The sequence below is a fragment of the Ictidomys tridecemlineatus genome, chromosome 2 (genome assembly GCF_052094955.1).
Source record: "Ictidomys tridecemlineatus isolate mIctTri1 chromosome 2, mIctTri1.hap1, whole genome shotgun sequence".
Lineage (NCBI taxonomy): Eukaryota > Metazoa > Chordata > Mammalia > Rodentia > Sciuridae > Ictidomys > Ictidomys tridecemlineatus.
The window spans coordinates 213,499,764-213,522,333 of NC_135478.1; the positions used below are offsets into that span (position 1 = coordinate 213,499,764).

Below are 22,570 nucleotides of genomic sequence, written 5' to 3' on the forward strand. Positions count from 1 at the left end.
GCATTTCTCACAAGAGTGGCTAAGATACAGCAGGGTGCTTTAGAGCTTCTAAGATCTGGGGTGATTGTGAGACTAGCACAATGTCAAGTCTATGACATGCGCCCAGAAATGGACCCACAGGGGTAAGTGTCCACAACTAAGTTGATTAGGCTCCTAGTAAAGGATAATTATGGCTCACCTGCATTACTATATTACCTACAGGAAAAAATTATTTTGTTATTACTTTCTAAACTTTTAAATATGAGAATTATTATTTTCACATTACCTAAAGGGGGATGCAATTCATGTCCTGTCATTATCACTTATCTTTGCAAAGTCTCTTATTTATTAACTTTTATTTCCACGTCCTGTTTCAATTCCCTTTCAATAGGCAACCATTTTCATTTGTCTAAAAATTTAAACATTTATAATAAAAGAAAATTTATTATCACAGTATTCTGAGGCCTAATTTTAAAGATTAAGTGATTTTTTTTAAAACCTCATTTTAACTTATTTTAATCTTGTTTTATATTATGTAATGAACAATGTAGATTCGTTTTTGGCTCAAATATAAGAGAGGGAAATAACTTTTTGGTTTCTTATTTTTGCGCTTTGTTTTTATTTTTTTGCAGTGCTGGGAATTGAACCTAGGGCCTCACCTGTATTAGGCAAATGCTGTACCTCTGAGTGATACCTCTTACTGCATGATCAATAACCTTTGTTTTTATCTATTTCTTAGAGTCTCTGTGGCCCAGGGGAACATTAGGAGATGTTTGGGGCATTACATTTCCAAATTTTACAAATTTTCCTTAGTAAGATTTTTCAAATTTCAACTAACTCCATTTTTAGTAAGCTGTAAGTTTAGGTAAAAACACTTGTTTGTTTCACTGATATGTATATGGGATATAGAGTATTTACTGGTAGCTTCACATCTTAAGTCAACTGGCTATGTAAATAGTAAGAAATTGTTAAGATCTGACGTTAATTCTTGGAATATTACCCTCTCCTTTTCATTTTGGTTGAAATGAATCAAGCATGTTTGGCATCAGAGACCCTCCAATGTTCATCCCCACGCCAGTGGATCGCTACCGGCAGATTCTCCTTCCAGCTCTCCAGCTGTGCCAGGTCATCCTCACATCCAGTATGGCCCAGCACTTGCAGGCAGCAGGGCAGGTAAGATGAATTTATGCTTAGAGATTATCTAGTACAAAATCCTCCTTTTACAAATGCAGAAACATTGCATAGGAAGCCGGATGGGTTGACCTCAGTCCTATTTGTGGCACAGCTACCTAAAGAAAACAGGCTCCCTTATACTTTGCCCTGAATTACATTGGTTTGTTTTATATTCTTGTTTGAATGAAATACTCAAGCAAATTAATAGACTAGTGCAATGGAAAGTAAAAGGTCAGAATTTGTTCCTCTAAAAAATAGTTACTATGCTGGTCATGGTGGTGCATGCCTGTAATCCTAGCAGCTAGGGAGGCTGGGGCAGGAGGATCACAAGTTCAAAGTCAGCTTCAGCAAAAGTAAGGCATTTAGCAACTCTTAATAAAATGCAGAATTGGTCTGGGGATGTGGCTTAGTGGTCAGGTGCCCCTGAGTTCAATCCCCATAGCAAAAAAAGAAAATAGTTACTATGATAAAAATAAGCTGGTTTTTAAGGTGTAATTTAACTAGATATTTGTTTAGAGAAGAATATGCACAGAAAATATATTAAAAATAGCACCATATTTATATGCAATGTTTACAGAATGAAATAATTTAAATAAATCAATTTCTTTAGGGCTGGGGTTGTGGCTCAGTGGTAGAGCACTTGCCTAGCATGTGTGAGGCCCTGGGTTCAATCCTTAGCACCACATATGAATAAATAAAATAAAGGTATTGTGTCCATCTACAACTAGAAATTTTTTTTTTAAATTGTCTTTAACACCATAATTAGTTTTATTTTCATTCAAACATTTATTTCTGTTTCTTTAAATTAATAATACATAAATTAATTCTCACTGTTTAATTAGGCCTATCATGATTCTGTAGTCTTCTGTTATATTGCTTTAGTATATTTGATACCTTTAGGAACTCTTCTGAAGTGCTTTGAATTCTGGTAATTTTATCTGCTTTCTTGCCATTAGGCTCAGGCTTGTCTCACCAGGATAGATGCTGCTATTTCTAAAATGATAACCCTATTTTACACTGTAGTAGTCTAGGTGACATCCTACTGCCCTTTCTACACATGGCCATTGAGTTAGTTCTTTTCTTGTTGTCTTTATGGAAATTTAAGATTTTATAGTAGCAGTGGGACATAGACGTAAGACGTTGGTTCCCTAATACCAGTCTTGTATTGAGTGAAGTAGAATCACTAGAGCTTCTTCAGCAAGTACAGATTACTGATTCACATTTAGTGGTGGGCGACACTAAGGATTTGTATTAAAAGCTAAAAGCTGGCACAGTTCCTGAGTGATTGAGATATTTAGCATGTTTTGGTTTAGTCTCTGCCTTCAAGGCGTTTATAATCTAGTTGAGATAATCATATGAAAGTGCTGAGAGAATCTTCCATGATGGCAGATTAAAATAAAATAAAAGGTCAAGGTGGAAAGGCAGAGTTTTGATCTCCTTTATTCTACATCAGAAAGCTTTACTTGATTTTTCCCATGTCATGGTAGTCAGACTTTTCATATTGCAACTTCTCAAATTCACTAACCATATTATACTCATTAATTTAAAATTCTTATTCTAATTCCATTTAAACAAATAAATAATATAAGGGCCAATTAATAGTTCTCACATATTAGTACCAGGTTATACTCTAGTCTTCTGAAATAGCTTCTAATGTTAATTTACAGACTTAGAAATAGTTCTTACCTTTAACTTAGTTTTAGTTAAATGTTTGCTTCTGGAAGATTAAATGTAAACTTGAATTTAGTTAAATGTTTGCTTCTTGAAGATATAAAATACATAAGTGCAGAAAACAATTGCTTCTCTTATTCTTCCTCATTACATTGAATTACTTGCTTCAACATTATTAAAAAGATGAATTACACATTTATAACATACTTCTTACTCTTCTTCCTGTTTCTCCGTGTCACCTATTCCATGGCTCAGGTGTTGCAGTTTCTCATTTCGCATTCAGATACCATACAAGCAATCCTCCGCTGTCAGGATGTTAGTGCTGGCTCTTTGCAGGAATTGGCTCTGCTGACAGGAATTATAAGTAAAGCAGCACTGCCTGGTGAGTTGATTGTATTGAGTGGACTTTTAATTTTTCTTTACAGATTGATATATGCTTAATGAAATCAGTTTTTTGTTATCTGGCAGCGGTGTATGATTTATTTGAAATTGGTACCACTAACATGCCTTTTTAAGTAATATGTTATAGAAATGATATACACTCATTATTTAAAAAATTTAAAAGTTCAAGGACATAATTAATAACATTTAAAATCTCATTATTTAGATGGGCATGATGGCACATGCCTATATTCCCAGCAGCTCAGGAGGCTGAGGCAAAAGGATCAAGAGTTTAAAGCCAGCCTTAGCAACTTAGTCTCTCTAAATAAAATACAGAATAAGACTGGGGATGTGGTTCAGTTGTTGAGTGCCCCTGAGTTCAATCCCTGATGTATTTATACACACACACACACACACACACACACACACACAAACCTGACCCAAAAAACAAAAAATCTCATTACCTATAAATTGCCAGATGTTAACATTTGATGAATAGGTTCAAACATTGTACTGTGTATGATAACTGAGAGAAAGAGGGAGAGAGAGAGAAATGGACACATGCAAAGGTGATTACTTTTTCACATGCTGTTTTAGAAAACACTTAATTTTATACAAATTTGACAGATTAAAAAAAAACTCAATGAAAAGAAATAAAAGAGATTGCTAAATTCTAAAAAAAAAGTTTCTTCACTACAGTAGTATAGAGATATAAGCTCTTAAAAGGTCAGTATGTTATGAGAAATTATGGAAAATAATTAAAATTTTTTGTCACTTTTTCCTCCAATATAATTCTTTTACTTACATGTAAATTTTAGAATCAGTTAACTCCCAGATGTGAAAGATGAAGTGATGTGTTCTTTAACACTTCCTCTTCTACCTTCAATTTATGTTTGCATGTTATCTTTACTTTGTCAGGTTTTATAACATTTACAGTCAGACTTTAAATCACAGTACCTTTAGTTGTTTATTTTTCTTTGTATATTTACATGGATTCACTGCAAAACACCATTTTTTTCTTCTCCATCCCTTTTCTTTTTAGGGGGTTGTGTCTTGATATTTTTAATTTTTACTATAGATCCCTTCCCTCCAGGAAAAAAAATAACATTCTCCAAATTGCTAATTGTTAAGAAAGTTTAAAGGCTGTCTTTGTTTTGGAATGGCAGCTTGACCAACTATAATTGTCTTTTTTCCTTCAGAACATGTAGTATCAGTGATAACACTTGAATATTTATTAAGCATTTATATGCCAGACAATGTTAAAATCACTTAATTGGTTTGAGGACACAACAGTCTTATGTAGTAAAACTGTTATCCACATTTTACAGGCACAGAAAGGTTAACTTGTCCTAAGTCATATAGATAACACTGGTAGTGTAGTTTCCTAGACAGTGTGACTTCTGTTTCTGTATGCTTAACTATAAGCTATCTCCATTTTTTTGTTGCTCTGGAGAAGTCTTAGATAATCAGATTTCACCCACCATCCCCAAGGTCTTTTCTTCTCTGAAGATGCCTGAGTAGCTGAACAGTCTGGGTAGGGAGAAGTTGAGATTTGGGAAGAGCTGTGAGCATGCCTGTTGAGGTACTTGGAGCCTGTCCCCTTCCTGAAGAGATCTCAGGGTCCTCTCTACCCAACCTGTGGTATGTCTAAGTTTCCAACTCAGTCCAGCGGTCTGTAATGAGACTGAGCCAGGCCTGCCTTTATTGCCTCTACAGAGGTCCCAGTAGTGCCATGAAGTAGTTCTCCTAGTGATTTTTTTCCTTTGAGTTCTCTAAGACTTAATTAATTACTCTCAATATGCTTGTCTGTAAATTGCGAGGTCTCCGAGAGCATTTGTTGGTTTATCGTCTTTCCTCTATGTTACTTCTGAGGGATAGATAAGAATCATGAGTATGAGTTTAATACTGCTCAGTCCACCAGAAATTTGTTTCTTTTTCTGTCAGCCACCACCATCACTCAGTATTTATAGTATAAGTTGACCCCTTTCCTTTTTTAGTGAAACTTCTTTCTGTGTCTAAAGACTTTAATTTAAAAGTAGTTAATGGGCTGGGGCTGTAGCTCAGTGGAAGAGCACTTGACTAGCTTGCGTGAGGCACTGGGTTTGATCCTCAGCACCACATAAAATTAAACAAATAAAATAAAGGCATTCTGTCCATTTACAACTACAAAAATTAAAATAAAAAGTAGTTAACAATGTTGAGTTTAGGAAGTAATTTTAACTTTTATGGTTATAACTAAAACATTTTTCTTGAAATTTTTTAGTGTCTTTTTTTGAAATCACTAATCTAAATTTTATATTGTATATAAATGCAGATGTGCTGCTGCAGTGTTATTAATATATAAAACTCACTTAGTCTTTGTAGAATCATATTTCTCAAAACTTTCATGGCAAAAACACAAAACAATGTAAATCTCAGAACCTCTTTTACTATTTCTTAGTTTTTATTTTAGTATAGAACTGTATTTAAAAGTATTCCAAATTTTGTAGGTATATTAAGTGAACTTGACGTTGATGTAAATGAAGGATCTCTAATGGAGCTACAGGGACATATTGGAAGATTCCAGGTAACTGATTCTATTTCTAAATAGCAGTTTAAAATGTGTTACAAAACATAAAAGTTGTCTGGCCCATGAAGAATCTTCAGCAATGAAGAATCATTGCTTCCTAGATTGGGCAACTCCTTTCATCTGTTTTAATTGATTCTTTATTATCTCTGAATAACATGCTTATATTGCTGGTACCTGATTTCCCATTTTGGAAATCAGCTTTGGCTTTTCATTAAAGATGAGAATTTAGATCTTGTTAGTTCTTTTGTTCCACCATACAATTTGCATATTTCTCATCGCACCACACCAAAAGTCACTATAATCACATCATAATTTTGGTTATATTAATATTTAATGTTACATTATTATAACCTTGTAAATGACATTTATTATTAAGCTATGGACGTTACTGCTACTTTTCTATGCAATGTTTTGTTTTTCTCTAGAGTTGGTAATTGCTGCAGCTTTTTAAAAATTTGTTTGGTTTTTTATATACTTATTACTAATGTTTCTTACACTCTCCTCCAGGTTTGTAATCTCTCTTTCTTTTTGGGGGTATGTGGAATTGAACCTAGCAGTGCTTATCCACTGAGTCACATCCCCAGCCTTTTTTTATATTTTATTTAGAGACGGGGGTCTCGATGTGTTGCTTAGGGACTTGCTGCTGATGCTGGCTTTGAAAATTCAATCCTCCTGCCTCAGCGTCCTGAGCTGCTGGGGTTACAGGCGTGTGCAATTGCATGCAGCTCCTTTGAATATATCCAAACATACTGGATAGTTTTATCAATTAGGCATTAATTAATATATATAATTTTATTTTTAATTTTCTCTTTCCATATTTTTTTATCGGTACATTAAAATTGTACATAATAATGGGATTTGTTGTTACATATTTGTACATGCACACAATATAACAACATAATTTGGCCAATATCACTCCCCAGCACTTCACTTCTCCCTCTCCACTGATTCCTTTCCTTTAGCAATCTCCCTTTGATTTTCATAAGATCTCTGCTCCCAGCCCCCAAACCTTTCTTTTGTTATTCCTCTTTAGCTTCTGTGTGAAAGAAAATATACAATCCTTGACCTTCTGAGTTTGGCTAATTTCACTTAACATAATGGACTCTAGTTCCATCCATTTCCTGCAAGTGACATAATTTTATTTATCTTTATGGCTGAAGAACATTCAATTGTGTATAAATACCACATTTTCTTTATCCTTTCATCTACTAATGGACACCTAGTCTGTTTCTACAGTGTGGCTATTGTGAATTATGCTGCTGTAAACATGGTATACATATGTCACTATAGTATTTTGACTTTAATTCATTAGAATAAATAAATAGAGAGGAATGGTGTAACTAGGTCAAATGGTGGTTCTGTGCCTGCTCTTTTGAGGAACCACCATACTGTCAATCAGGTATTTTATCATAGTTTCTGGGAGCCTCCTAACCTGCTTTGATCTAAACACCTTTCCTTTTTATTTGCTACAGCATAATCATATACTAGAATTTATATTCCATTATTTTCGTATAGTAATTTTCTTAACCTGTCCTCTTTTCATAAATTGTTTTTTCAGTTTTAAAAGAAAAATGTTAGGGCTACATATGTAGGTCAGTGGTAGAGAGATTGCCTGACCTATGTTTGATCCCTAGCACAACAAAAATATCAGCATTTTTATGTACATTTTAAAATTCTGTAAGGCATATTTGTAAGTTTAAAAAATACTTCCGACTATTTTGGCAAAAGAAGTTTATTTCATAACTTGATTAAAAAGTCTTGCCTTATTCAAACTTATTTAAATATCAGTTTACATAACAAAACATTGTATGTTATGATATGTATATCTGAATATTTGTTTATATATAGAAAAATATATAGTGTTACCAAGTTTTAAAATAAATGCTTTCACTATATACTGATTAAGTGCAGAACATTGTGCTAAACACTTTAAATATAATACAATGTCTCATATAATCCTAACAATCTAAGAAATGTGAACATAGGGGCTTGAGGAAATAAGTAACTTGTTCTAGGTCACATGCAAAACATTATGGCTGCTGCTGGAATCTATGTTCTGAATCCAAACCCATCTGCTAATCACTGGATGTGCTGCCAGTTTTGAAAAGTGATCCTTTCCCTCTGAGAACCCTAGGAACAATTGTACCCTCAGGTGAAAGGTATCAACATTTCAAGATGGCAGCATATGCATGTTATATGTCAAGACTATCTGTGTGTCCCCATCCCCCCCCAAAGAAATCTCTAAAAGCAACAAAAGGAGTAATGGCCTTTAAATTTGAACCTTGTAGACAAAATTATTGTGGTTTGTCATGAAACAAATTCTAGGTGCTCTCTCATTTTCCTTTCAACTTCTGTGTCAATTAACCACTATCTCCCAAAGAATTATTAAATGCTATTTTGAACATGGCATATAAAATTCTTTGGGAAGCATTTAAATTATATTGAGGATTAATTGCTAAAAAAATTTGCTATTCTTTTAATGAATTGACTGAAAGGTGATTTTTAATGGTGCTGCCTTTAGTTGGCTCATTTGGAAGTAAGATAACAGATGTTTTTAAGAGCAGTTCCACTTCCCATTAATTTTTTTTTTCATATCTCAAGAAGAAAAAGAGTGTACTAATTTTGAACAATATCTTTTTCTTTCTTAGCGTCAGTGCTTGGGACTGTTAAGTCGATTTGGTGGCTCTGACAGACTGCGACAGTTTAAATTTCAAGATGATAATGTAGAGGGAGATAAAGTGAGCAAGAAAGATGAGATTGAACTTGCCATGCAACAGGTAGGAGGGGGTGAGAATTGTTGGGAATATGCCACAAGATTTTTGTGTTTTGGGAAAACTCTGTTGAAAATAACAGGTGTATAATTTTAGAAGTTGATTTACAACCTGGATCTTCTTTAAATCTAGATTTCTATGGTATTAGACTATTTAGGGGGCAGATATTTTTTTCTTACTGCTGTTCTTCCATTGTAGATTTGTGCCAACGTAATGGAGTATTGCCAGTCACTCATGCTACAGAGCTCCCCTACCTTTCAGCATGCTGTGTGTCTCTTCACCCCTAGTCTTTCAGAAACCATTAATAGAGATGGACCACGGCAAGGTGAGACCAGTTTTTTCATGTGTCTGAGGGATGAAGGTGCCATTATCATCATGTAGATCTTCATTCTGGTTTAATGAGATGCAATTTTTTTCTTTATATGAGTCATTAATGGGAAAATTTAAAAATAACTCTTTAAAGAAGGTGTGGGAGGTACTATTGTCAGACCCACATATAAACCTAGAGAATTCAAGAGAACGGAAAAATGCATATGATTTTCTGAGGCTAACTCTAAAAGAGCCATGTTGGGGGAGTGTAGTTTTAAATAGTACTTGAGATCCCAAAGAAAAAATCTAGATTTGGAGAGTAAGCTAGCTGGGTAAAGAAAATGAAATACAACAGGCAATTTTGTATGTTAAGTCTGACAAGCTGAATTCAGTGTCTAAATTGAGTTTTGTATTGTAGTTACAAATTTATATAACAAGGCAAAGTAAATTTAGATACCAAGTAGGCTGACTTATCTTCTGATGAGTCAGTAGGGAAGATAGAGAATATGGGGCAGGATTGTAAATTTTTAAAGCTCTTATCCTTTGGGCACTAAAAAGACAAAGCCCATTAGCATTCAGTAGTTGTAATGGAATAGACTGGTGGTGATTTCAGAAAGTCTGTGGGTGCGACTTTTGAGAATGTTATTTTAATAGCATATTACCTTATTAGATATAATTATGCTAAGAATTCCAACTCTACTATAAAAGTGTCCTAGCTAATAGGATTATATTCTTTTGAAAATTGAGGTATTATTTACATACAAAAAAATCAATCATGTTAGATATACAGTTTGAATAATTTTAGTAATAAAATAAGCATTTTTTATTATCACAATCAAAACATATACATTTTTTCCTCTTCTTTAAAGGTTCTTCTTGTTCCTTTACATTTAATCGTTTATTTTAACCCCTGGCCCAGACACCTACTATTCTGTTTTCTGATAGTATATCTGCATTTATTCCACAGTGTCTGTCTGCTTTATTTGTATTATGTCTAGGGCTTTTGGTTTTCTGTTGGTGAGTCATAGAGAAAGCAGAAATTTGTTTGGTATGATCTGTTTTTCATTCTTAAAAGCAGAAGTTTTACTTTTTTTTTTTTTTTTTTTTTTACTTTTGAGGTGTGTGTTTGTTGTTGAGGATTGAACTAAGGGACTTATGCATGCTAGGCCAGCACACTACCACCATGTCACATCCCCAGCCCAGCAGAAATCTTCATAAAAGATACCTTTTATTCAATGAATTTGCTTGAAGTAATTTTTCATAGATGAGACTATTTCTTAAAGAAATTTGGAAAGTGGCTATAGAGATTTATAGTCTATAGGATAAAAGTCATTTAAACTAGAAGTATAAAATACTCCTTGACTTGGTTAAATAAATTAATTCTATATGGTTCAATTTCCCCCCACTTAAAAAGTTGATTGTCAGGGGATTACTCTAGAATAAAAAGGGACCATCTTGAGAGGATTCCAACCCTACATCCTCAGCATAAGGGTTAAGTTACCTTTCTCATTCAGGTGGCTCCAATGTGAAATGAGGGGTTACCTTTACTTTAGAAGGCCTGGGATGACTGGAAATCTTGCCCAGAGTTCCCTTTCCATTCAGGGGAAGGGTTCCCAGCAGGAACTTTTAGGCTAATCTGTATTCCCTTTCTAGCAATTGGCAAATGAACATCAGTCTGTTTGTTAATCTTTTAGATCTGTAGCTTGATGGAGACTACTGTGTCAAAAAGGCAATGCTTTTGTTCCCCTCACCAGATATTCAAACAAAACTGTAATTTTGTCATTTATTATATGCTAATAATACATCACTTATAATTTTTAAAATTTTATTTAGTTGCTTTTTCCTTCCAAGGCAGTCTTGTATGCCATGACATTTATATCTAATACTTAAAAATGAACTTTATGAAGCTTTATAAACTGGTCAGCATTTTTTCTTAGACTTTTTTAGGGTTAACAGCCTCATTTTCCTCTGCCAATTTTAGGCACGAGAGCTTGTAGATATGTAATAGGCTTGAAAACAGACAATTCAAAGTAGTAGTCAAGAACACAAGTTGATGACAAACTGCCTAGATTTGAATCCCAGTTCTACTAGTAACAGTTGGTGTGACTTCAGAGAATTTAGGTACCTTCTTTGTGCCTCAGGTTTTTATCTGTGAAATGGAAATAACAAACTCTCCTCCAACCAATTGATTACAAGAATTAAATGTGTTAATATATGGAAAGTAGTATTATTTTCCATAGTAGTAGTACTTGGTCCTAGTAGTACCTATTGTTTGCTCTTATTATTATTGTTGGGGTTATCATGTAGTATATTACTTATTATTTGTGATCCAGAGACCCTTTCCTGCAGGACTTTTACTTCTTAGATCACATAGCCCTAGGCCCCTATGGAATCTGTTTCTGTACTTCAGTTTCTCACAAATCATCCTCATCTGATGTTTGCTAGCCTTTGAATGCTCTAGTATTTTCTAGACTTGAGCAAGTCAGTATAGTGAGAACTTCTGAAATGTTTTAGAGTCCTCTGAGCATTAGACCATATGCTAATTCTTTGAGGATATCGTTGTCATTTTGAGTACTAGGCTACTCAATTTCACCAGGAGAAGGCTCTCAATAATGACATTTTTTGAAGACTAAAACATCTTCACTGAAGACTAGAAAAGAAAATCTGTCTAGGAAATCCTGATTGGTTTTAGCATCTGTTGATAATATATCCCCCTCACATGACATCTGTGAAATCTGACTTGAGAGCAAAATTAAGGGAGTTGGTAGTGAAAGAAGCAAATACAATCCCCCTTTTGGCATCTTGGCAGTTTGGGCCACTAAACAGCTATTATCTCCAAATCAAGCTTGAAATGACCAAGGTATTTCCAAGACATCCCCCAGTCATTAGAATAAATTGCTCTAAGGATGGTATCATTATTGCTCCCTAGTTCTTCTGCAAATAACTTTATGATATCCCACTGTTGCTTTGCACCTTTGTTGAAAGGTAGTCAGGTAAAAGGCAGATTATCTTATTTAGCTGGGCATGATGGCATATTCCTGTAATTCCAGAGACTAGGGAGGCTGAAGCAAGAGTTTGAGGCCAGTCTCAGCAACTTAGCAAGACCCTTAGCAACTTGTCAAGATCCTGTCCCAAGTTAAAAAATTAAAAGGGTCAGGGATGTATTTCATTGGTGAAGTGCCCTTGGGTTCAATCCCCAGTACGAAACAAAACAAAACAAAAAACCTGGTTTTGCTACCCAAATAAAATTATGGGACTGGGGATATAGCTCAGTTGGTAGAATGCTTCCCTCGCATGCACAAGGCCCTGGGTTCAATCCCCAGCACCATACACACACACACACAAAAAAATGTAGTAAAACACTTTTTAACATTTAAACCCATTTATATATTTGCAGTATTTCAGTTAGTGTTCTTCTGGTATCTTGAAAAGAATGACTGAGGATTCAATTCAATAACCAGAAAGATGTAGTCTATAAATGAACCCTATAGCTAATTGGTGAGGCAGAGATTACTCACCTAGGGCTAAGCACTACCAAATTTGTGTGTCTCATTGCAGGTTTGAGGGGTAAAGGTAGAATACGTATCTTTCATAAAGTTTACAAAGTGGTCTTCATCCAATAAAGGAAAAACTCTGCTGATGTCCACCACCCACATTTCTTTCTGTCTGTCTCTCAAAGTCTCCAGTCTTACATCTGTACCTGATTATAATCACTCCTAACCACTTGTTTTTTGAACAACACCAGTGTTTAAATGTAGTCATAGGTTACTTTTAGTGGTAGCTTACATGTCCTTAAATTCTGGAATATCCATTATTTTATGTGGGTCATTTGAAATTCATACAAAATAGGTTGGGCACAGTGGCGTACACCTGTAATCCCAGTAGCTTGGGAGGCTGAGGCAGGAAGATCATGGGTTCAAAGCCAGCCTCAACTTAGTGAGGCTCTAAGCAACTTAGTGTGACCCTGTCTCTAAAATACAAAAAAGAGCTGGGGATGTGACTCGGCGGTTAAGTGACCCTTAGTTCTAGTCTTGGTACAAAAAAAAAAAAAAAAAAAAATTCTTGCAAAGTGTTTGTAAGTGAAACATAATTTTATGTCATCTATTAGATACCCAAGCTCCAGTGGTTCCATATTGGCGCTTACCTGGTTTGGGCATTATTGTCTACCTGCTGAAACAGAGCGCCAGTGATTTCTTCAGCTACTACGACAGTCACCGACGTAGTGTCAACAAGCTACAGAATGTAGAGCAGCTTCCTCCAGATGAGATAAAAGAGGTATGAATCTTGAGATGGGAATTTGAGAAACTTGCTTTCACTAATCAGGGCTAGAGTACTCATCCCAGACTTGGGAGTGAGGATGATACATGCAGCTAAACTGAAGGAATTTCCTGATTCTTTTGTGTGACTAGAAGGAGAGTCTCACCTTTGCACCAGGCTCATAGCATGGACATTCTTGACTGAAAAACAGTCAAGTAAGTGCTGGGGTTGTAGCTCAGTGGTAGAGTGTTTGCCTAGCACACGTGAAGCACTGGGTGAGGCACTGGGTGCTGTATGCCTGTAATCCCAGCAGCTCGGGAGGCTGAGACAGGAAGATCCCAAGTTCAGAGCCAGCCTCTGCAGTGGCAAGGCGCTAAGCAACTCAATGAGATCTTGTCTCTAAATAGAATACAAAATAAGGTTGAGGATGTGACTCAATCCCTGATATAAACAAACAAATAAATAAATTGTGTTCATCTACAACTAAAAACAACAACAATAAAAACCCACTAGTCAAGTAGCTTCTGTTGAAGAAAATAGAAAGCTGGCCTTTAATTAATGAGTTTTGGGTAATTTCTACTCTAAAATCTATGCAGACACTGGTGTTTATGTTACAGATATTTTGGCGGTAAAACTGTTGTAGTTAAAGCAGTGTCCCGGGGTTTCATAAATTGACTTCCAGACCACTCATGTATAATCGAATCAAGCCTTTATTGAAGCATACTGGTGGTGACTGACCATAACATAAAGTTGTTCCCCTGATCAGCCCTGAACAAATTGCCAGGGCACTCCTTTTAAGCCTGAAAACCGCAAAAGGGATGTTTGGGGGTCCCGCCAATGCAAGCAAGTCAGGTTACAGAAGCAGGAGAGTGCAGTCAGGCAGCGGGACGCTTAGCCAATTACAATTAGCCCAGCCACCCCAGTTACAGAAACAGAGCCCTGTTACCCTAGTTACAGAAACAATGCCCCATTAGGAAGTCCCATGTTCTTAAAGGTTTCTATAGCAAAAGGAAAAGAACATCTTGCCCTGGTTATGACCCTTCTACTTGGCATGGTTGTTTTACAAAATGGAGTTACTAAATAAAATGGAGTCACTTTGGCTTGACTATCACAAAACTTCGGTAAATGTCTCTGTTTTCAGCATCCTCAGTATCCTTTTAGTTAATTTTTCAAACAAATGGGATAGCACATCAGACTTCACCGCTTTCTCAGTGACTCAGAATCATTCTCTTTTCCTTTCTGTACCTAAAGATACCACGTTACTGGGTTTGCACCCTAATTAGTTTGCTTTATTTTCTATTTGGCACAGCCAAGCTCTAGGACACCTCTTGGCCAATTCTTAGGTCCTGCTGAAATATCTTGGTACTCCATGGCAGCCTGGATATTGAACTATTTTGCCAGTCCTGGTTTACACCAGACTTCAGTGACAAAATTCTATGTCATTCGTGTGATTGGTCAAAGCCTACTCCCTTTTGCCACTCTTCTGATAATCACAGGGAACATTTATTGAGTCAGTTGTGAGCTACATGTTCTAGATGAATACATAAGGCAGGTCTTGGTACTATTACCATTTGTGAGGAAACTCAGGCACAGATGACTAGGATAACTTGCCCAAAGACAATGGGTGAGGCAGACTTACTAGCTTTAGGCTATTCCTGAAACTGTGTAATTTATATCTGATAGTCCTTCCTCTCTGTTGTGTAGTTTGTTGGCAATGCTAAAAGAGTTGTCCCTTGGGCTATGAATTCCAGGACCCCCTGCAGATGCCATACTCCTAGGAGCTCAAGTCCCTTATGTAAAACAGCATAGCATCTATCTGTATATAACTTTTTTTTTTTTTAATGGTGCTGGAATTGAACCCAGGGCCTTGTACATACAAAGCAAGCACTCTACCTCCTGAGCTATATCCCCAGCCCCTGTATATAACTTAATGCTCACCCTCCTGTGGGCTTTAAGTCTTCTTTGGTTACTGAATACCTAATACAATATAAATGCCATATAAATTATTATTATACTGTATTGTTTAGGGAATAGTAACAAGGAAAAAATCTATATGCTTAGAATAGATGTAGTTTATTTATTGTTTTTAAATGAGTTTGATCTGTGTTTGCTTGATTGTGTAGATGCCGGACGTATCCAGGGATATAGTGGCGTGTGCATTCCACCAGCCCCTCTTCAGTACACCTTCTGTCAAACCCAATGTCAGAATATTAAATTGAAGCACTGTGCTAATATGTATGCCAAATCGAGGTGCTCAGGGAGATTTTAGTTAATGATCATATGTTTACTGTGCCCTAGAAGAGTATATTTATTTTTCTTCAGAAGATACCTGACAGCTGTTAAATTCTCCCTGGCATTGTTTCACCTACTGCTTGAAGAACTTTTGTTTTGTTTCAAGGTGACAGGAAATTCAGGGTTGTTGGGCCCTTTAGCAGGTTGGAAAGTCTGTTTCTAGGTCAGATTTTCTCAAAGGACAGCAGGTCAACATTCATTTATGAATCTGACTGCTTCTTTGGCTCTTACTTGTAGATAATGAACTTTTTGTCTGCAAGGATTTTTAAATCTGAGTGTTTTTCCCAGCACTTATCACAGTGACCTTCTTATAGTAGATTTTTGTTAAATTTGTTACAATTTATGTCACTTTTATGCTACATTTATTTCTTTTTCTTAGTTGTGCCAGTCTGTGATGCCTGCTGGTGTTGATAAAATCTCCACTGCCCAGAAATATGTTCTAGCGAGAAGGCGTTTGGTGAAGTTGATCAACAATCGAGCTAAGCTGCTTTCCCTTTGTTCTTGTATCCTTTATGAAGTCATCGACTTGAGTGGTGACCTTTAAATGGAGGAACTGTGTACTTATTCTCACATTATTTGGCCACAAAAACCCGGTGGAAGGGGACAGAATTATTGTTAATTTTCTTCCAGTAAATGCCCAATATATTTCCAGATTGTAAATTTTTTTTCTTTTAGGGTAGCTAGTAATATATGTAGACTTTCTCTCTGGGAAGAAGGTAAGGACTTAAGACAGCGAATACAGCACCCTGCCACCTCCTCTTCTTCCTTTCAGCACCCCATGGTGCTTTCTCTTACCTCACTGGAACCTTATCTGTCTGCTAGACTGAGGTTATAGATGCATCATTGTGTGAGTACAGTCTCTCCTTTACCCCTCCTCAGAAACTGGCTAGTAAAATAGATAATGAGATTATTGTCCTTTAATCTGAGCTCAGTTATCATAGAGACCTGCTTATTTATTCTTTGGCGCCATCTGGAGTACTATTTGTTACACTGCACACCCACGGATTCTCAAGATTCCTTATTTGCCTCCAGAACCTTATTTAAAAACAGAAGACTACAAGGTAAACTTTATTTTGAAAATTATGCATATTAGTGCCTTGTAACTAGTGACTTTTTTTTTTTTTAAACAAAGCCTCATTATGTTAGTCTGGTATCAGACTCCTGGATTCAAATCAACCCCTTGCCAACTATTTTTGTTTGTTTATTTATATTTATTGGTAAAGCATACATAAAGTGAAATTCATTGCTATGTTCCAGGTGTCTAAGAGTGAATTGGGTAATTGAGATCTGCTTAGTCATAGATGTAGCTATTTTTTGTATATTACTTTCTGTCCATGGGAAATTACAATGAGCATAACAATATTTTAGGGTCTTCTTGTCAATTGTTCTTTAGTTTCTGGATGTTAAGGGCTGACTCAGCTCTAGAGTCCTTTGATCACAGATAGTTTTCCAGAAGAACAGAAATGGGCCATCTACTAGGCTGGAATTCTTATTGATTGCTAGAGGGAGCCACTATGAGTGACTCTCAGGTGGGAAGTAACAAGAAAATCTTGAGAACCCTGGCTTGAGTCAGTGAAATAGCTTCCATAGCTGCAAGAGTTTCATTCTTGACCTGCATTGTTCACTTTTAGCATGTAGATCACTAGTAGATCTGTACTTACGAAGATATCTTGTCTATGTCTTTTATCTCTAGATTCCTTCTCCTCAGAAACCAATCTGGATTTTAAAAGTGGATTGACTGTAGTAAACCAACATGATATAGACCAGGTAAGGTCTATATGCTTAATTTTTTTCCTCTTTATTAAAGGAAAAGGGAAATCCCGGTAAGTCAATAAAGATTATAATTTTCAGGGTTGCATATAACAGACCTGATTTGAATTCTGGCTTGGCTCATAAATACCTGTGTGGCTTGCAGCAACCTCACTTCCTAGCCTCTCCTTCTTTATCTAAGCACTGGGAATGATAATTCAACCTCGGAAGGTCTTGTCAGAATTAAATGAGGTTTTGTGTATATGAAGTTCCCAGTGGGGTACCAGGAATATGTTAACTGTGAGTAATCAGTAGGCATTGTGACTGTGTGTTAGCTATAAGTAATTGAGATATCTTGTAAAGGAAGAGGATTTATTGTGGCTCACAGTTTTGGAGGCTCCAGCCCAAAACTGGGCAAATCCAGTGCTTTGGGTCTACAGTGTGCATGCTGAGCGACAGGTAGAGCAAGGTGTTTATCTCATGGTCAGAGAGAAAGTGAAAGGCCATAGTCACTCTTCAAGCGTGCCCTCTGGTGACCCAAGAACCTCTCACTAGGCCCCACCTTCTAAAGATTCTGTCACCTCCCATTACTGTGGGGACCAAGCCTTTAACACATGGACCTGTGGGGGACCATAGCAGTGTGGAAATCCTATCTTTTGATTAGCTTTGTAGAATTTTTAGACACAGTCTCTCTCAGCACTTAATTTTTTAGAAAATAATGGCGAGATGGATAATAACCATTAAAAATTCTACTATAGTAGTCTATCAATAACAGGTAGCATTATGCTCTTAGTAATCTCTTGATCAATAGTATTGGAAAAAATGAAAAACAATTGAAATGAAAACCTCATATTAAATCAGGAAGTGATATTAGGGACAAAGTATTGCAATTATGTCTTCCAGTGGGCATCTGAATGCCCTTGGCCATGATTTGATAAGCCTCTACTCTTCTCATTCCTCGTTGTTGCTGCCTTTCTTAAAGCTGAAAGGTTGAGCCTTATCAGCAAAGAGAGTTTCAATTTTAGCAGCCTGCAGAGATGTCCTGGGTAGCATACTCTCATCCTAGGCCTGACTGCATTCATTCCTAAGTGAAAGAAGCTTGTTTTTTTGGCCAGGCTTGTGTAGAGAAGTTAGTACCAAGTGAGGCCATGTGCAGAATTAGGCAAAGAATAGATCCTCCAGAAGATGTTTGCTTGTTTATGTATTTATTTATTTTGGTGCTGGGGATTGAACCCAAGGCCTTGTGCATGCAAGGCAAGCACTCACTCTACCAACTGAGCTGAATCCCCAGCCCCAGAAGATGTTTATTAATAAAAACATGTTGAATTGCTGACTGGTATGGTTCCATTTAGAGTCATCTGTTACAAAGCCAAGGGAAGAAGTATAGGGTAGTCTCACTGGGTGCTGTGATTTCAATGCAAAAGTGAAGGCAGATAGATTTATATAACTTTGTTCTTAATTTTAGTGTTTTAGTATAACATCAGAAAGATTACATATGTATTCTAAATAAATATGAATTCTAAAGTATATACTAGGTTTAACTATACCCCATTGATATTTTTTAAAAATAAAAACATGCGAATGGATTTTTTAAAATTACAAAATAAAGTAGAAAATAAAACCTTATTTCCCACCTGCATTTTTTCTTTCTTTCCCCAGAAGAAACCACTCTTAACTATAGTTATTTCTTGTATGGCTCTTTTGCGTTTGTTTTTGTGTGTATGTCAGTACATCAGCATGAATGGTTGTTATTATTTAAACATCTTAAAATTTACACATAAAAGAAAGGTAAGGCAAAAAAAATCACTAGGCTCATACCAAGAAATTCCAAGGTAGAAACTGTGAATGTCTATTTAATTTGGTACCACATTACAAAAATCCAAGCATATTTTACCCTGGTAAGACTACATTGCAAAATGGAAATATTTTAAATTTAAAGACATAGAATGAAAGAAATATTTGAAACAACAATTTTAATAATACAGTGTTATCTGTATTACCTCTAGCTTCAGGCTGATGCCATCAACGCTTTCGGAGAATCACTACAAAAGAAACTCCTGGACATTGAAGGATTATATTCAAAAGTTCGATCTCGTTATAGTTTCATACAGGCTCTTGTCAGACGTATCCGTGGCCTACTGAGGATATCAAGGAACTGAGCCTGTTCTTTTGCTCTTCAGTGGAAGAGATAAATTGGGAAACACTGTCTTCTTTTTATAGTTTGTTTCTAAATTATGACCAAAAAAATATTTTGCTATTTCTTTCTTTATATATGGACATTTTTTTCTGTAAACTCTTTGTCTCATTTCATCCTCACTTGTAAAAAAAAAATAAATAAATCTTTTTTAAAAAAACAAAGCAAATGTATGGTCACTCTTTTGAAGTTTTATCTAGGACATGATCAACATTACTGAAAATCTAACAAATAAATCTCTACATTAGTAGTTTGCCCCTAAAGACATTCTGAACATTAAAATAAAGGCATAGTCTGGAAACACTTTTTTTGCTCATTGTACTTACATTATAATTTTATGATATTCATGGTTACTCCATGGGGTAAGGTGGATAATGAGCTCTTGCCATCTTTTGTTATTGAATAGTCTGCAATACCTGAAAGCGTATTATAGAAATGCTCAAAAAGTCATCTCTCTGCTAAAATTAGGTTTTGCCCTTTTTTCCTTTTCAGTATATAAAATGACAGTATGTTAATTTGCATTTGTTCCTTACAAATAATTGTGACATTTCTCAAATTAATCATATTTCAATACTTCTCATTAATATAATGGGTATCTCCAGGATTTAAAAAAATTATATAATCACCACTATTTCCCAGTTATATTCAAGTGACTCTGTCATCTGAGGGAACATTTTTTCCTTTCCAACCAGCAATTATTTTAACCTAATATATAGGAGAGACTACTAAGAGAGGAAGAAGTCTTGATTCATGTAGAAACAGAAAATTAATACTTAGTTCTATGGTGTTGTGGTGTTTTCTTTTTTACATCTAATAAAATTTCCATGACTTTTAAGTATTTTTTTTAAAGGCTTGATTATTGTTATATTCTGAAGTTGATTTATTGCCCACTAGTTATAAACAATAGTCTTTAGCTGGACAATAGTTAATAGAAACCTTAGTGGGAGGTAAATGAATGAAATGAGTGGATCCAAAATACTGTCCTCATGTCTGTTGCTCCACTGCTCATATAAAAACACACATATACTTTTTTTTTTTTTTTTGGACTGGGGTGAACTTAGGGCCTCACACAAGCTAGGCAAGTGTTCTGCCTCTAAGCTACACCCCAGCCTGCATATAGTAATAATCTTTTATCTGGAACACAGGCTCATATCCTGAATGACCAGCAAAACTGTGCATGGAAACTAAGCACTTTATAAACCTGTGAACCCTTCCATAGGAGCTATTTGCTAAATTTGGAATTGAAATTGTGGGTTTACTAAACACCATTATCTTGTTTTCTTATTTCTTCCAAAAGTGTAGCTGATTGAAGATCAAAAGTTGGGGCAGTGGAGAAGTATGAGGGAGTTGGAGAAAGGACTGCAGCTTTATTGTGGTGCTGGCCAGAAATGCTTTTTTTCTGATAAGCAGCAACCTGGTTGGGCTTTGTTACCTAGGGCAAATGGTGTTGGGTACAGCCTGGCCGTTCAGCCAAGCAAAGGGGAGGAAACCAGGGTTAGATACTTTTTTTTTTTTAAAGTTAGCATTTTAAGTAAAGGTTCATCTAATCCTCAAAAATACTAAATTGATGTACGATTTTAATTCATTTTTACTGAGTTCATCAGTTTGTTGGTGTTGGAAAATAGGTGTACTCTCTTCCTAGTCGTTACAACAATAGTTTTGACAAATGGATGACATGTAAATTAACATGTCTTTTTGAACTATACACATTCTAGCCTGTTCCAAATATTTGTCTATTGTTTTCCCAACTCTTAAAAATTTTTGAATTAGAATAGTTGGAAGAAAACTAAAATAAAACCAAATACTTTTTACCTAGATTCAAATTGTCAATAATTTGCATATGTTTATGTGTGTTTGTGTTAATACTTATGTATCTAATTTTTTTCCTTAACTTGTAATCATGACACTATCCCTAAATATTTTAACAAGAACAATATTTTCTTCTGAACTACAATTATCACATTTAAGACATTTGATAAAAAATATTTTCTAATAGTCTGTCCATATCAAAATTTTCTCAATTGATCAAAAAATGTACTTTAGAACTTTTATTGGACCTAGGATCTGATCAAGAATTATACATTGTAATCAGTCATTTTATTCTTAAACAGTTCCTCACCCTTTTGGTGGGGAAGGTGGTAAAGTACTTCAGCAATTTTGAAAAAGCTTCCACACTTCCACCCTTCTTTTGATTAGATTCAGGTTAAACATTTTCAGTAAGAATCCAACTGTATAGGTGATCTTATAACTGTGCCTTAAATACATCATATCAGAGCCCTGTGCATGCCTGTAATCCCAGTGGCTCAGGAGGCTGAAGCAGGAAGATCGTGAGTTCAAAGCCAGCCTTAGCAAAAAAAAAAAAAAAAAAAAAGGATATCAGAAAATTCATAACAGACTCATGATATTAAGTCTGATCTCTTGGTCAAGATGGTGTTTAACACACATCTCCATTATACAGGTTATTTCTTTCCCGTTGTAATAAGTAATCTGTGGGTGATAACTTTGAAAACTTAACAATTGTTTTAATTCAAGTATTTAAAAATTAGGTTCAATCATATAAATAATATAATCAATATAATAAGCATCAAGATACTTAGGCTTATGTCATACACCCAATTTATTTTTCCTCAGGTCTTTGTTTTTTGTGAAAAGAAATATGGTAGATATCATTGAAGCCCCTGTGAAATCCCTGATCCCACTGTCCTACTTCCCTCTCAAGAACTCATTGTTGGGGCTGGGGATGTGGCTCAAGTGGTAGTGCGCTCACTTGGCATGCACGCAGCGCTGGGTTCGATTCTCAACACTACATACAAATAACGATGTTGTGTCCACCGAAAAACTAAAGAATAAATATTAAAAAATTATCTCTCTCTCAAAAAAAAAAAACAACTCATCGTTAATCCTACCCATATGTTTTACACTTCCACTCCATATGGGTATATTCATAGGCATTAAATAGTATTGTTTTGCAAGTTGGTAATGTTTTTATGTGTGTCAATACTGTGTGGAGTAATTTGCAATTTTTTTCATTCAACATTGTTTTTGATAATTTCTCGTTTGTTTATTATGATTATTGAATAGTTACAGTATTTTATTGTACAAGTACACTACTTTATGCCTTGTACTAACAGTGGATTTGCAGACATTTAGGTTTCTAAAATTTTGCAAACTACAATGACTATCATATGTGTCTCTCTGGTTGAGACAGACTCTTAAGGCTTATAT

The 22,570-nt window shown here is 35.5% G+C and overlaps 1 protein-coding gene across 3 annotated transcripts in view; it reads left to right on the forward strand.

The window, feature by feature from the left end:
• The window catches only part of Nup205 (nucleoporin 205), a 69,005-nt gene extending 48,817 nt beyond the window's left edge, over positions 1-20,188 (forward strand). For 2 of the 3 annotated variants that reach the window (XM_005332403.4, XM_078040578.1), the window contains 11 exons: positions 1-122; positions 1,014-1,152; positions 3,079-3,205; positions 5,694-5,770; positions 8,422-8,550; positions 8,743-8,869; positions 12,962-13,128; positions 15,782-15,905; positions 16,335-16,463; positions 17,096-17,169; positions 19,158-20,188. In XM_005332403.4, the coding sequence (XP_005332460.1) occupies positions 1-122; positions 1,014-1,152; positions 3,079-3,205; positions 5,694-5,770; positions 8,422-8,550; positions 8,743-8,869; positions 12,962-13,128; positions 15,782-15,905; positions 16,335-16,463; positions 17,096-17,169; positions 19,158-19,310 (1,368 nt within the window). In that variant the 3' untranslated portion in view covers positions 19,311-20,188. Of the gene's footprint in view, positions 123-1,013; positions 1,153-3,078; positions 3,206-5,693; positions 5,771-8,421; positions 8,551-8,742; positions 8,870-12,961; positions 13,129-15,781; positions 15,906-16,334; positions 16,464-17,095; positions 17,170-19,157 lie in introns of those variants that run through there. The other variant, XR_013435429.1, reaches the window with a different exon arrangement.
• The last annotated feature ends 2,382 nt before the right edge of the window (positions 20,189-22,570 follow it).